The sequence below is a fragment of the Bufo bufo genome, chromosome 9 (assembly GCF_905171765.1).
Source record: "Bufo bufo chromosome 9, aBufBuf1.1, whole genome shotgun sequence".
Lineage (NCBI taxonomy): Eukaryota > Metazoa > Chordata > Amphibia > Anura > Bufonidae > Bufo > Bufo bufo.
In genome coordinates, this window is record NC_053397.1 from 174,195,722 (window position 1) to 174,209,751 (window position 14,030).

At 44.4% G+C, this 14,030-nt stretch overlaps 1 protein-coding gene across 2 annotated transcripts in view; it reads left to right on the forward strand.

Annotated features, from left to right (window-relative positions):
* Positions 1 to 210: 210 nt before the first annotated feature.
* SERHL2 (serine hydrolase like 2) overlaps positions 211 to 14,030 on the forward strand; it is a 38,953-nt gene continuing 25,133 nt past the window's right edge. Inside the window, exons 1-3 of one of the 2 annotated variants that reach the window (XM_040407132.1) lie at positions 211 to 417; positions 7,440 to 7,472; positions 12,686 to 12,823. In XM_040407132.1, coding sequence (XP_040263066.1) covers positions 309 to 417; positions 7,440 to 7,472; positions 12,686 to 12,823 — 280 coding nt within the window. In that variant the 5' untranslated portion in view covers positions 211 to 308. Of the gene's footprint in view, positions 429 to 7,439; positions 7,473 to 12,685; positions 12,824 to 14,030 lie in introns of both variants that reach the window. The other variant, XM_040407133.1, reaches the window with a different exon arrangement.

The window sequence follows — 14,030 nt, forward strand, 5'->3', positions numbered from 1 at the left end:
CACATGCGCATAGATTTCCATAAATGCCACCACACTGAGCTCAACTTCAGCCAAATTATAAAACGCTAATTAGCCCAGAAACCAATCTTTTCTAATTCCCCGTGTTTTCGTCATATAATAAACACAAAGTAGAAAATACAGTTGAGTGACCGATGATGTCACTACTCAGAGCTCACCTCTAGGGGGCAGGACGTTCCTCCACGGAATCGGAAACTAGAAGATGACCTGGTGGTGACACAGCAAAATTTCGGCGGCTACCGGGGCCAGGCGAAAGAAGAAAAATAAAAAAAACTGCACTTGTATAGCGCATGCGTGGGACAGGCCCGCGTACAAGAGGGTCTCCAGAGCGCGCTGTCACAGGACGAGACTTCGTGATTGGGCCGCTCTTCCGCTTCGTGTGTTCCGGCACAGGTTCGGGTACGAAACTGGTAAACGCTCCTCCCCGTTGTGTCTGTTATTATTAATAATAATAATAGTAGTAGTAGTAGTAATAATAACCTAATACGTTACTCAAGGTATGGAATGGGAAATGATATGTGAAGTTCCTTTTAGGACCCCGTCAGCAGGTAGGGGCAAGGTTTTAGCACTTGAACTGGTGGCAGGCATTGACTGGTATAGACCGAGTAATGATAATAATGTCCGGGTCCTGCTTACTGACGGACTTGTCACAGCAGAGGTGGAAGCTGCAGAAGAGACCGCACAATCCGGGGGCTGCGGGGCTGATCTGGAGGGTCCTGCTAAATAATCATTAGAGATGTCAAATGGTTCTGTCTCTAATTCAAATATCACATTTCCATTATTCTCTATGGGCACGTTCCACTTTCCTGTTAGTCTATGGGCACATTCCACTCTGTCCTTCCTTTTTAGTATGTCCTGTTATTAGGAATCACAATAGATGTAAGGCATCCTGCGTTTAAGGCCCCTTGCAGACGAGCATGTCCGCATTAGGTCTGGCTTCGTTGCGTCTGCGATCAGGGAAAATCGTGCGAGTAGATACGCAATTGCAGTCAGTTTTGATTGCGTTCTGATGTTCAGTTCTTATCGCGCGGGTGCAATGCGTTTTGCACACGTGTGATAAAAAACTGACTGTGGTACCCAGACCCGAACCCAGACTTCACTGAAGTTCGGGTTTCTGTTAGGTGTTCTGTAGATTTTATTATTTTCCCTTATAACATGGTTATAAGGGAAAAATATTGGGCATTCTTTAATTCAGAATGCTTAGTAAAAGACCACGTGATGAGCGCGATAACGTCACCGAAGATCCTTTACCAGCCAGGTCCTGCAAGAAGAAGAAGGAAAAAAAGAAGACGAGCCCGGCTGCGCGATCAAGTGGATGAGGTGAGTTATTTTTTTTTTTTAATTTTAACCCCACAATAGACCTTTTTACTAAGCATTCTGAATCAAAGAAAGCTATTATTTTCCATAATAAAGTAAATGGGTTCCCGGGTAACTTATCCCTCGTCTCCTTAGCAACCATGCATGAAAATCGCACAGCATCCGCACTTGCTTGCGATTTTTTACGCATCCCGATTCATTTCTATGGGGCTTGCGTTGCGTGAAAAACGCGAAATATAGAACATGCTGCGATTTTCGCGTAACGCACAAGTGATGCGTGAAAATCACCGCTCATCTACACAGCTCCATTGAAGTGAATGGGTCGGGATTCAGTGCGGGTGCAATGCGTTCAACTCACGCATTGTACCCGCGCTGAATTCTCGCCCGTGTGAAAGGGGTCTAACACCACTTCTGTGTTCCTGACCCGCACCTGGTTTTGGCTCCTAATCACCAATGGAAACTACTTGTCGAACACTGACAGTGTGAACGAGGCTTAAGGGCTCTTTTACACGAGTGGATGCCGCGCGGACAGCAGAGACACGGAGCATTAACATGATTTATAATGCTCCGTGCCTTTCTGTGATCTTTTTACTACGAAATCACAGTGCGATGTTTCTGCGCGGGTGCAATGCATGACTGCGCCCACACGGAATCCGGACCCATTCATTTTAATGTGTTTGTGTACATGTGCATTGGTTTTTATGCATCACTTGTGCGTTGCGTGAAAATTGCAGCATGCTCTATATTCTGCTTTTTTTTTTTTTCACACAACGCTGGCCCCGTAGCAGTGAATGGAGCTGCGTGCAAATCGCATTGCATTCGCAAGCAAGTGCGGATGCGATGCGTTTTTCACGCATGGTTGCTAAGAGATGTTTGTATGCATTCAGTTTTTTATCGCGCATTAACCACCTCCGGACCGCCTAACGCAGGATCGCGTTCCGGAGGTGGCAGCCCTGCGCAGAGTCACGCATATATGCGTCATCTCGCGATGGGCGAGATTTCCTGTGAACGCGCGCACACAGGCGCGCGCGCTCACAGGAACGGAAGGTAAGAGAGTTGATCTCCAGCCTGCCAGCGGCGATCGTTCGCTGGCAGGCTGGAGATGTGTTTTTTTTAACCCCTAACAGGTATATTAGACGCTGTTTTGATAACAGCGTCTAATATACCTGCTACCTGGTCCTCTGGTGGTCCCATTTGTTTGGATCGACCACCAGAGGACACAGGTAGCTCAGTAAAGTCCCACCAAGCACCACTACACTACACTACACCCCCCCCCCGTCACTTATTAACCCCTTATTAGCCCCTGATCACCCCTGATCACCCCATATAGACTCCCTGATCACCCCCCTGTCATTGATCACCCCCCTGTCATTGATTACCCCCCTGTAAAGCTCCATTCAGATGTCCGCATGATTTTTACGGATCCACTGATAGATGGATCAGATCCGCAAAACGCATCCGGACGTCTGAATGAAGCCTTACAGGGGCGTGATCAATGACTGTGGTGATCACCCCATATAGACTCCCTGATCACCCCCCCTGTCATTGATTACACCCCTGTCATTGATCAACCCCCTGTAAAGCTCCATTCAGACGTCCGCATGATTTTTACGGATGCACTGATAGATGGATCCGATCCTCAAAACGCATCCGGACGTCTGAATGAAGCCTTACAGGGGCATGATCAATGACTGTGGTGATCACCCCATATAGACTCCCTGATCACCCCCCTGTAAAGCTCCATTCAGATGTCCGCATGATTTTTACGGATGCACTGATAGATGGATCCGATCCGCAAAACGCATCCGGACGTCTGAATGAAGCCTTACAGGGGCATGATCAATGACTGTGGTGATCACCCCATATAGACTCCCTGATCACCCCCCTGTCATTGATCACCCCCCTGTAAAGCTCCATTCAGATGTCCGCATGATTTTTACGGATGCACTGATAGATGGATCCGATCCGCAAAACGCATCCGGACGTCTGAATGAAGCTTTACAGGGGCATGATCAATGACTGTGGTGATCACCCCATATAGACTCCCTGATCACCCCCCTGTCATTGATCACCCCCCTGTAAAGCTCCATTCAGATGTCCGCATGATTTTTACGGATGCACTGATAGATGGATCCGATCCGCAAAACGCATCCGGACGTCTGAATGAAGCCTTACAGGGGCATGATCAATGACTGTGGTGATCACCCCATATAGACTCCCTGATCACCCCCCTGTCATTGATTACCCCCCTGTAAAGCTCCATTCAGATGTCCGCATGATTTTTACGGATGCACTGATAGATGGATCGGATCCGCAAAACGCATCCGGACGTCTGAATGAAGCCTTACAGGGGCATGATCAATGACTGTGGTGATCACCCCATATAGACTCCCTGATCACCCCCCTGTCATTGATCAACCCCCCTGTCATTGATCAACCCCCCTGTCATTGATCACCCCCCCTGTCATTGATCACCCCCCTGTCATTGATCCCCCCCTCTGTAAGGCTCCATTCAGATATTTTTTTGGCCCAAGTTAGCAGAATTTTTTTTTTTTTTTCTTACAAAGTCTCATATTCCACTAACTTGTGTCAAAAAATAAAATCTCACATGAACTCACCATACCCCTCACGGAATCCAAATGCGTAAAATTTTTTAGACATTTATATTTCAGACTTCTTCTCACGCTTTAGGGCCCCTAGAATGCCAGGGCAGTATAAATACCCCACATGTGACCCCATTTCGGAAAGAAGACACCCCCAGGTATTCCGTGAGGGGCATATTGAGTCCATGAAAGATTGAATTTTTTGTCCCAAGTTAGCGGAACGGGAGACTTTGTGAGAAAAAAATTAAAAATATCAATTTCCGCTAACTTGTGCCAAAAAAAAAAAATTTCTATGAACTCGCCATGCCCCTCATTGAATACCTTGGGGTGTCTTCTTTCCAAAATGGGGTCACATGTGGGGTATTTATACTGCTCTGGCATTCTAGGGGCCCCAAAGCGTGAGAAGAAGTCTGGTATCCAAATGTCTAAAAATGCCCTCCTAAAAGGAATTTGGGCACCTTTGCGCATCTAGGCTGCAAAAAAGTGTCACACATCTGGTATCGCCGTACTCAGGAGAAGTTGGGGAATGTGTTTTGGGGTGTCATTTTACATATACCCATGCTGGGTGAGAGAAATATCTTGGTCAAATGCCAACTTTGTATAAAAAAATGGGAAAAGTTGTCTTTTGCCAAGATATTTCTCTCACCCAGCATGGGTATATGTAAAATGACACCCCAAAACACATTCCCCAACTTCTCCTGAATACGGCGATACCACATGTGTGACACTTTTTTGCAGCCTAGGTGGGCAAAGGGGCCCATATTCCAAAGAGCACCTTTAGGATTTCACAGGTCATTTACCTACTTACCACACATTAGGGCCCCTGGAAAATGCCAGGGCAGTATAACTACCCCACAAGTGACCCCATTTTGGAAAGAAGACACCCCAAGGTATTCCGTGAGGGGCATGGCGAGTTCCTAGAATTTTTTATTTTTTGTCACAAGTTAGTGGAAAATGCTTATTTTTTTTTTTATTTTTTTTTTCATACAAAGTCTCATATTCCACTAACTTGTGACAAAAAATAAAAAGTTCCATGAACTCACTATGCCCATCAGCGAATACCTTGGGGTCTCTTCTTTCCAAAATGGGGTCACTTGTGGGGTAGTTATACTGCCCTGGCATTCTAGGGGCCCAAATGTGTGGTAAGGAGTTTGAAATCAAATTCTGTAAAAAATGACCTGTGAAATCCGAAAGGTGCTCTTTTGAATATGGGCCCCTTTGCCCACCTAGGCTGCAAAAAAGTGTCACACATCTGGTATCTCCGTAATCGGGAGAAGTTGGGGAATGTGTTTTGGGGTGTCATTTTACATATACCCATGCTGGGTGAGAGAAATATCTTGGCAAAAGACAACTTTTCCCATTTTTTTTATACAAAGTTGGCATTTGACCAAGATATTTATCTCACCCAGCATGGGTATATGTAAAAAGACACCCCAAAACACATTCCTCAACTTCTCCTGAATACAGAGATACCAGATGTGTGACACTTTTTTGCAGCCTAGGTGGGCAAAGGGGCCCACATTCCAAAGAGCACCTTTCGGATTTCACAGGTCATTTACCTACTTACCACACATTTGGGCCCCTAGAATGCCAGGGCAGTATAACTACCCCACAAGTGACCCCATTTTGGAAAGAAGAGACCCCAAGGTATTCGCTGATGGGCATAGTGAGTTCATGGAAGTTTTTATTTTTTGTCACAAGTTTGTGGAATATGAGACTTTGTATGAAAAAAAAAATTAAAAAACAAATCATCATTTTCCACTAACTTGTGACAAAAAATAAAAAATTCTAGGAACTCGCCATGCCCCTCACGGAATACCTTGGGGTGTCTTCTTTCCAAAATGGGGTCACTTGTGGGGTAGTTATACTGCCCTGGTATTCTAGGGGCCCAAATGTGTGGTAAGGAGTTTGAAATCAAATTCAGGAAAAAATGAGGAGTGAAATCCGAAAGGTGCTCTTTGGAATATGGGCCCCTTTGCCCACCTAGGCTGCAAAAAAGTGTCACACATCTGGTATCCCCGTACTCAGGAGAAGTTGAGGAATGTGTTTTGGGGTGTCTTTTTACATATACCCATGCTGGGTGAGATAAATATCTTGGTCAAATGACAACTTTGTATAAAAAAATGGGAAAAGTTGTCTTTTGCCAAGATATTTCTCTCACCCAGCATGGGTATATATAAAATGACACCCCAAAACACATTCCCCACCTTCTCCTGAGTACGGAGATACCAGATGTGTGACACTTTTTTGCAGCCTAGGTGGGCAAAGGGGCCCATATTCCAAAGAGCACCTTTCGGATTTCACAGGTCATTTTTTACAGAATTTGATTTCAAACTCCTTACCACACATTTGGGCCCCTAGAATGCCAGGGCAGTATAACTACCCCACAAGTGACCCCATTTTGGAAAGAAGAGACCCCAAGGTATTCGCTGATGGGCATAGTGAGTTCATAAAACTTTTTATTTTTTGTCACAAGTTAGTGGAATATGAGACTTTGTAAGAAAAAAAAAAAAAAAAAAAAAAATCATAATTTTCCGCTAAATTGTGACAAAAAATAAAAAGTTCTATGAACTCACTATGCCCATCAGCGAATACCTTAGGGTGTGTACTTTCAGAAATGGGGTCATTTGTGGGGTGTTTGTACTGTCTGGGCATTGTAGAACCTCAGGAAACATGACAGGTGCTCAGAAAGTCAGAGCTGCTTCAAAAAGCGGAAATTCACATTTTTGTACCATAGTTTGTAAACGCTATAACTTTTACCCAAACCATTTTTTTTTTACCCAAACATTTTTTTTTTATCAAAGACATGTAGAACTATAAATTTAGAGCAAAATTTCTATATGGATGTCGTTTTTTTTGCAAAATTTTACTACTGAAAGTGAAAAATGTCATTTTTTTGCAAAAAAATCGTTAAATTTCGATTAATAACAAAAAAAGTAAAAATGTCAGCAGCAATGAAATACCACCAAATGAAAGCTCTATTAGTGAGAAGAAAAGGAGGTAAAATTCATTTGGGTGGTAAGTTGCATGACCGAGCAATAAACGGTGAAAGTAGTGTAGGTCAGAAGTGTAAAAAGTGGCCTGGTCTTTCAGGGTGTTTAAGCACTGGGGGCTGAGGTGGTTAAGGGCTCATGCACGCGACCGTTGTTGTGGTCCGCATCCGAGCTGCATTTTTTGCGGCTCAGGTGCGGACCCATTCACTTCAATGGGGCCGCAAAAGATGCGGACAGCACTCCGTGTGCATGAGGCCTAAATCGCGGTGCATCCGTGCGATAAAATCTGAACAACTGACCGCGATCGCAGACGAAACTGAATGACTTTGCCTGCAAAATCGCGCAGTTATCACTGAACGCATCCGGACCTAATCCGGACACGCTCGTCTGCAAGGGGCCTAAGGCTCTCGCTGATTATAGGTCAAAGTCTTGTAGGTTAGAGTTCAGATCAGGCATTTTCCCCATGATTAAAGATTAACGTGCACATTCTGTGCTCTCTCTCTTGCAGCTGACGGAGAAGACATGACGTTTCTGCTTAAAGGTACTTTTTATTTGATTGCCACATCGGGTCCCATTGTTTGAACATGCCGTTCTCTCTGGGGTATCGCACATTATTTGACTAGAGATCATTGTATTTATAGATATGACGAGAGAGATGATTTCATGATGACGACTTGCCTGGTTTCCAACACCCATTTTCAAAAAACTTTTTAGGGGGAAGTAATGACACGAGCAGGACCCTCTTATATTAGAGCAGCCAGAAGGTATGGGGCGCATTTAGGGTACCGCCACTCACAGGGGGAGATTTATCAAAACTGATGTTAAGAAACTGAGTTGCCCATAGCAACCAATCGGATTCCACCTTTCATTTTGCAAAGGAGCTGTGAAACAAGAAAGGTGGAATCTGATTGGTTGCTATGGGCAACTAAGCCAGCTTTCCTTTACACCAGTTTTGATAAATCTCCCCCACAGTTTTTTTGTACAAGGTTTTGAGGCAGATCCACCTGCAGGATTTTCAGCCCAAACCAGAAGATTCCTTTTGAATTCACAGGTAGATTTGCTCTGTGGGGCACATTTACTAAACAGTTTGTGCCTGTTTTTAGTCTAAAAATGCTGTTTTAGAGTGTCGTATTTTATTTATTTTTTGCTACTAAAATTGGGCCTATTTTGGAGGCTTTTGTGCCTCATCTGACTTTTGAGAAATAATATATTATTTTGAAAAAAAAAAAATATATATATATATATTTTTTTTTTTAGACTAATTCAGAAGTTTTCACATTTTTGATACTCCTCCCCCTCCCCCCCCCCCAAACTATTTACGTGGAGGCGCTTGAATTTGCTGCACATATATATTTATTTATTTTTTTTAGACTAATTCAGAAGTTTTCACATTTTTGATACCCCCCCAAACTATTTACGTGGAGGCGCTTGAATTTGCTGCACAATTCTACGCCACCCTAGGGCTTACTCCACCCCAATTTAGTGTACTTTTCTCTATCTAATTTGAGTGTTGAAGTGCAACTTTTTTTTTTGCATTAAAAGTTGCACTTCCCAGGAGAAAGGTGACTTTTTTTTTTTTTCTCTGCAAAGATGCAACTTTTTTCACACGCAAACAAATTAGACCAAGCTAAGTGAAAATGACTATAAAACAACCACTAGAGGTCAGACTAGTCTAATTCATCAACGGCGACTTTTAATAAATACTCGACGAATGAAATACGCCTGTCTAATTTTATGGCCAAAAACAAGCAGGCTTGATAAATGTGCCCTTACTATTCCTGTCTAATAAACCATGTAATCTAAAGGCCCATTTACCAGGACTGATTCACAAGCAATTACTGGGGATTTCCCAAATGTTTACAATGCGTTAAAGTTCGGCGCAATTTACATTATAATTGAGGTGTAGTTTCAATAGTAAATGCGGGCTGTATGGCACTATGTAGGTAAATTTGATCTCTTGTTGCCTTTGGGGTTCATTACGGCAATGGAACAGACGAATGGAGTTACCCTATCCGGCATAGACCGGCACCGCCAGATCGAAAAAAATACCGCTGCATACGCTAATATTTCTCCAGCAGGAAGCCACCATTTATGCCCAAAACCTGTCAGAACGCATCATAATGAGTAGGAATCTGGTGGTGTCCAGCTATGCTGGATACAGTGACTCCAGTAGTTAGAAAACAGAGATATGAACTTAGCCCCAGATGAACTCTTTTTTTACATTCTTTGTTACAAACTTCTAAGAACAAGTACAGTTTATCTCTGCAGAGAGATTCCCGGGTAGATTAAACTTTATTAAAGGGCTCAGAGGTCAACATTTATCGTACCGTGCTTAACCTTTGCCCTTCTCAAGCCTTGTAAACCTTAAGGCCCCTTTCACACGGGTGAGTATTCCGCGCGGATGCGATGCATGAGGTGAACGCATTGCACCCGTACTGAATACCGACTCATTCATTTCTATGGGGCTGTTCACATGAGCGGTGATTTTCACGCATCACTTGTGCGTTGCGTGAAAATCGTAGCATGCTCTATATTCTGCGTTTTTCACGCAACGCAGGCCCCATAGAAGTGAATGGGGCTGCGTGAAAATCGCAAGCATGTGCAGATGCAGTGCGATTTTCACGCACTGTTGCTAGGAGACGATCGGGATGGAGACCCGATCATTATTATTTTCCCTTATAACATGGTTATAAGGGAAAATAATAGCATTCTGAATACAGAATACATAGTAAAACAGCGCTGGAGGGGTTAAAAAAAAGAAAAAATAATTTAACTCACCTTAGTCCACTTAGATCGCGGCCCGGCATCTCCTTCTGTCTCCTTTGCTGAACAGGACCTGTGGTGAGCATTAATTACAGGTAAAGGACCTTTGACGTCACTCCGGTCATCACATGATCTTTTACCATGGTGATGGATCATGTGATGACCAGAGTGATGTCACCAAAGGTCCTTTACCTGTAATTAATGCTCACCACAGGTCCTGTTCAACAAAGGAGACAGACGAGAAGCCGGGCTTCGCGATCAAGTGGACTAAGGTGAGTTAAATAATTTTTATTTATTTTTTTAAACCCCTCCAGCGCAATTTTACCATGCATTCTGTATTCAGAATGCTATTATTTCCCCTTATAACCATGTTATAAGGGAAAATAATACAATCTACAGAACACCGATCCCAAGCCCGAACTTCTGTGAAGAAGTTCGGGTTTGGGTACCAAACATGCGCGATTTTTCTCACGCGAGTGCAAAACGCATTACAATGTTTTGCACTCGCGCGGAAAAATCGCGGGTGTTCCCGCAACGCACATGCACATTTTCCCGCAACGCCCGTGTGAACCCAGCCTAAAGGGAACCTGTCACGGGGATTTTGTGTATAGAGCTGAGGACATGGGCTGCTAGATGGGCGCTAGCACATCCGCAATATCCAGTCCCCATAGCTCTGTGTGCTTTTATTGTGTTAAAAAAACGATTTGATACATATGCAAATTAACCTGAGATGAGTCCTGTCCCTGACTCCTCTCACAGACAGGACTCATCTCATCTCATCTCACAGACAGGAAGTCACGGCCTATGGTGTGCGCTGTGACACTGTTGCTACACTTGCAGTTGCCCGCGTCAACGTGTTGCTTAAGTTTCTTTTTAAAAATAAACTTAAGCAACACGTTGCCGCGGGCAACTGCAAGTGTAGCAACAGTGTCACAGCGCACACCATAGGCCGTGACTTCCTGTCTGTGAGATGAGATGAGTCCTGTCTGTGAGAGGAGTCAGGGACAGGACTCATCTCAGGTTAATTTGCATATGTATCAAATCGTTTTTTTAACACAATAAAAGCACACAGAGCTATGGGGACTGGGTATTGCGGATGTGCTAGCGGCCATCTAGCAGCCCATGTCCTCAGCTCTATACACAAAATCCCTGTGACAGGTTCCCTTTAACTGGGTAAGGCTGGGTTCACACTTGAGCGTTTTACAGCGCGTTCAAACGCGCTGTAAAACTCTCAACACATGAAAACCAATGCTTCCCTATGGCCCTGGTTCTCACTTGAGTGTTTTACAGCGCGTTTGAATGCGCTGAAAAACGCCCTACGCTCAAAAAAGTTCTTGAGCTTCTTTGGGGCGTTTTGTCGCGCGTTTGCAGCCATAGGACACTGCTGTTAATCACACAAACGCGCGTAATACGCGCGTTGACTATGGACAAAAACGCGCAACAAAAACGCGCGTTAAACGCGCATATCATATATGCTCAGGTCTGAACCCAGCCTAAATGCCTGCAGTATGCACACCTGGGTCTGCCACTTTTTTCTATCTGTATTGTTGGTTTGCTTCAGTATGTTTTCAAAAACAGCAGGACAAGTTGTAGGGGTCTTAGGCAGCATTTGGGGTACATATGAGCTAGCGTTCTATCCCTTGCTGACCACACCACATAAATAAACACTATGAACCGGTCCCTGTGCCTGCAGCCAGGAACGCACTAGGAACTTAATGTGGCCCTGGGGGGAAAAAGGGCCCATGTTTCAGGACCAACACAAGTAGGCTGGATCAGAAATACTATAGCACTGAACTAAATATTGCCCCAGTAGAACAACATACCACCCCAGCACAACCAAATAACTCCACAGAAGCTGCCCCTTTGTGATGGCAAGCACCAGCACATTTATGGAGGAGGGGGCCGAGGAGGAGAGAAACATGCCACTGCACCAAACCATACCTACCTTAGTCTTTTCAGTGCTACCAAACATACAGGAGAATACAGCGCTATATACCTAGTACATTCAGCGATGTACTCTGTCTAATGTAGACATTCTACTTCCTCAGCTTCTTAATTTGGCCACATGACAACTTCTATCACGTCTCCTCTGTGTGTCAAACTTTGCAGAGACATCTTAGATGACTTGCTTTTATTTCATGTTCTCCACCTTCTCAACACAAATGTATAATCCTCCTATAGTCCCCCCATTAATAATACCCAACTAAAATGACTCAGTAATAATAATGCCCCAATAGTGTGGATAGGATTATTCAAATTATTAATACTAGGGACCAGAGGTCGCAATAACGCCTGTACAAGCGTCAGACGCCTGTTCAGGCAATTTTACGCTTTGTAAAAAGGCTAATGCGTATTAGTACGCATTAAGGCTTTTCATGTAGTTAACCAGCGCACTGCACGCTGTGAATCTCATGGGCAGCACAAACAGCTGATGTGCCCTATAGTACCCCAGTAATAATAATGCACCCCTAGTGCCCCCAGTATAATAAAACTCTTGTGCCCCCCAGTAATATCCTCTATAGTGCTGATAGTATTAAAATGCTCCTAGTAAGGACCCCTAAACTGCCTTTTATGCTACCCAAAAGACCAAGTAAAAATCTAATACCGGAGTCACATTCCAACCTGCAGTGCAGGCCACAGGCGGTCGCAATGATGTCATTCGTTCACATCTGCAGTGCTCAGCTGTATGGCAGGATGGTGATACAGGTGTAATGGCAACGCCCCCGTTGCTCCTAGAGGCTCATTTGCATATATTACGACTTTATTTTCTCAGTAATGCGGACACATATGAACATGGGACCAACACAGATGCCTTCAGCTGCCAAGTGCACATGTAACAGGTCAGCCAGTGTCATAGGTATAAATCTGCTGACAGATGCCCTTTAAAGTCCTCACAATAGGAGATATTGCTGAATTGCTCTATTGTGATGGATCACTTACCAATATTTCCTCTAAATACTCTGGTAACTATATTTTTATGTCTTATTTCAGAACTGAGGTTTAAAGTCCCATGGGGACACTTAGCAGCCAAAGCCTGGGGCCCATCCGAAGGGCGACCTGTCTTGTGCCTACATGGGTGGTTGGATAACGCTAACACTTTTGACAGACTTATTCCAATGCTTCCCCAAGGTGAGTTCAGAATGTATATATGTCTGATATACCCTGAAAAGCTCTTACCCTCTTTCCAGTGTGCCATATTCTTAACGCTATGTTTGGTGGTCTGACCTCTAGGACCCCCCTGCGATTAAGATAATGAAGGGCCTGAGGGGCTCCTAGACGAGCACTGGGCAGGGAAATGCAGCTTTGCTCTAGTGCAGGGGTCTCCAAACTTTTCAACAGGAGGGCCACATTGAAGATTTTACAAGTATTCGGGGGCCGGAAAAAAAAATCAGTTATGTATTAAATTAAATGTATATATTTTACATGGATCGTTTTTGTAATCAGCATGATATGACTGAGAACAAAAGAGAAAAAACTTTAGCAAAACAACGCAAAGACACCCGTGTCCCTATCAGCGGTGTCCCCATCAGCACAGCAATGTCCCCATCAGCACAGCAATGTCCCCATCAGCACAGCAATGTCCCCATCAGCACAGCAATGTCCCCATCAGCACAGCAATGTCCCCATCAGCACAGCAATGTCCCCATCAGCACAGCAATGTCCCCATCAGCACAGCAATGTCCCCATCAGCACAGCAATGTCCCCATCAGCACAGCAATGTCCCCATCAGCACAGCAATGTCAGCATCAGCACAGCAATGTCCCCATCAGCCGTGTCACCCTTAAGCACAGCAATGTCCCCATCAACGATGTCCCCATCAGAACAGCAATGTCCCCATCAGCGGAGTCCCCATTAGCAGCTGATAGGGGCCACCACTGATGGGGACACTGCTGTTGGGGACGCGGCTGATGGGGACACCCGTGTCCCTATCAGCGGTGTCCCCATCAGCACAGCAATGTCCCCATCAGCGGTGTCCCCATCAGCACAGCAATGTCCCCATCAGAACAGCAATGTCAGCAAACTCAGAATACATTTTATTTTGCCCCCTCTCACTCAGAATACATTTTATTTTGCCCCCTCTCACTCACAATACATTTTATTTTGCCCCCTCTCACTCAGAATATATTTTTATTTTGCCCCCTCTCACTCAGAATATATACAATGTGAGAGGGGGCAAAATAAGATATATACAATTTTGCTCCACAGGTGGGGAAAGTGGAATATCGATAAAGAGGGGAAAATGGAATATATACAGAGGGGGCAAAATGGATATAAATAGAGGGGCCCTGTATATATCCATTTTGCCCCCTCTGTATATATTCCATAATCATTTATC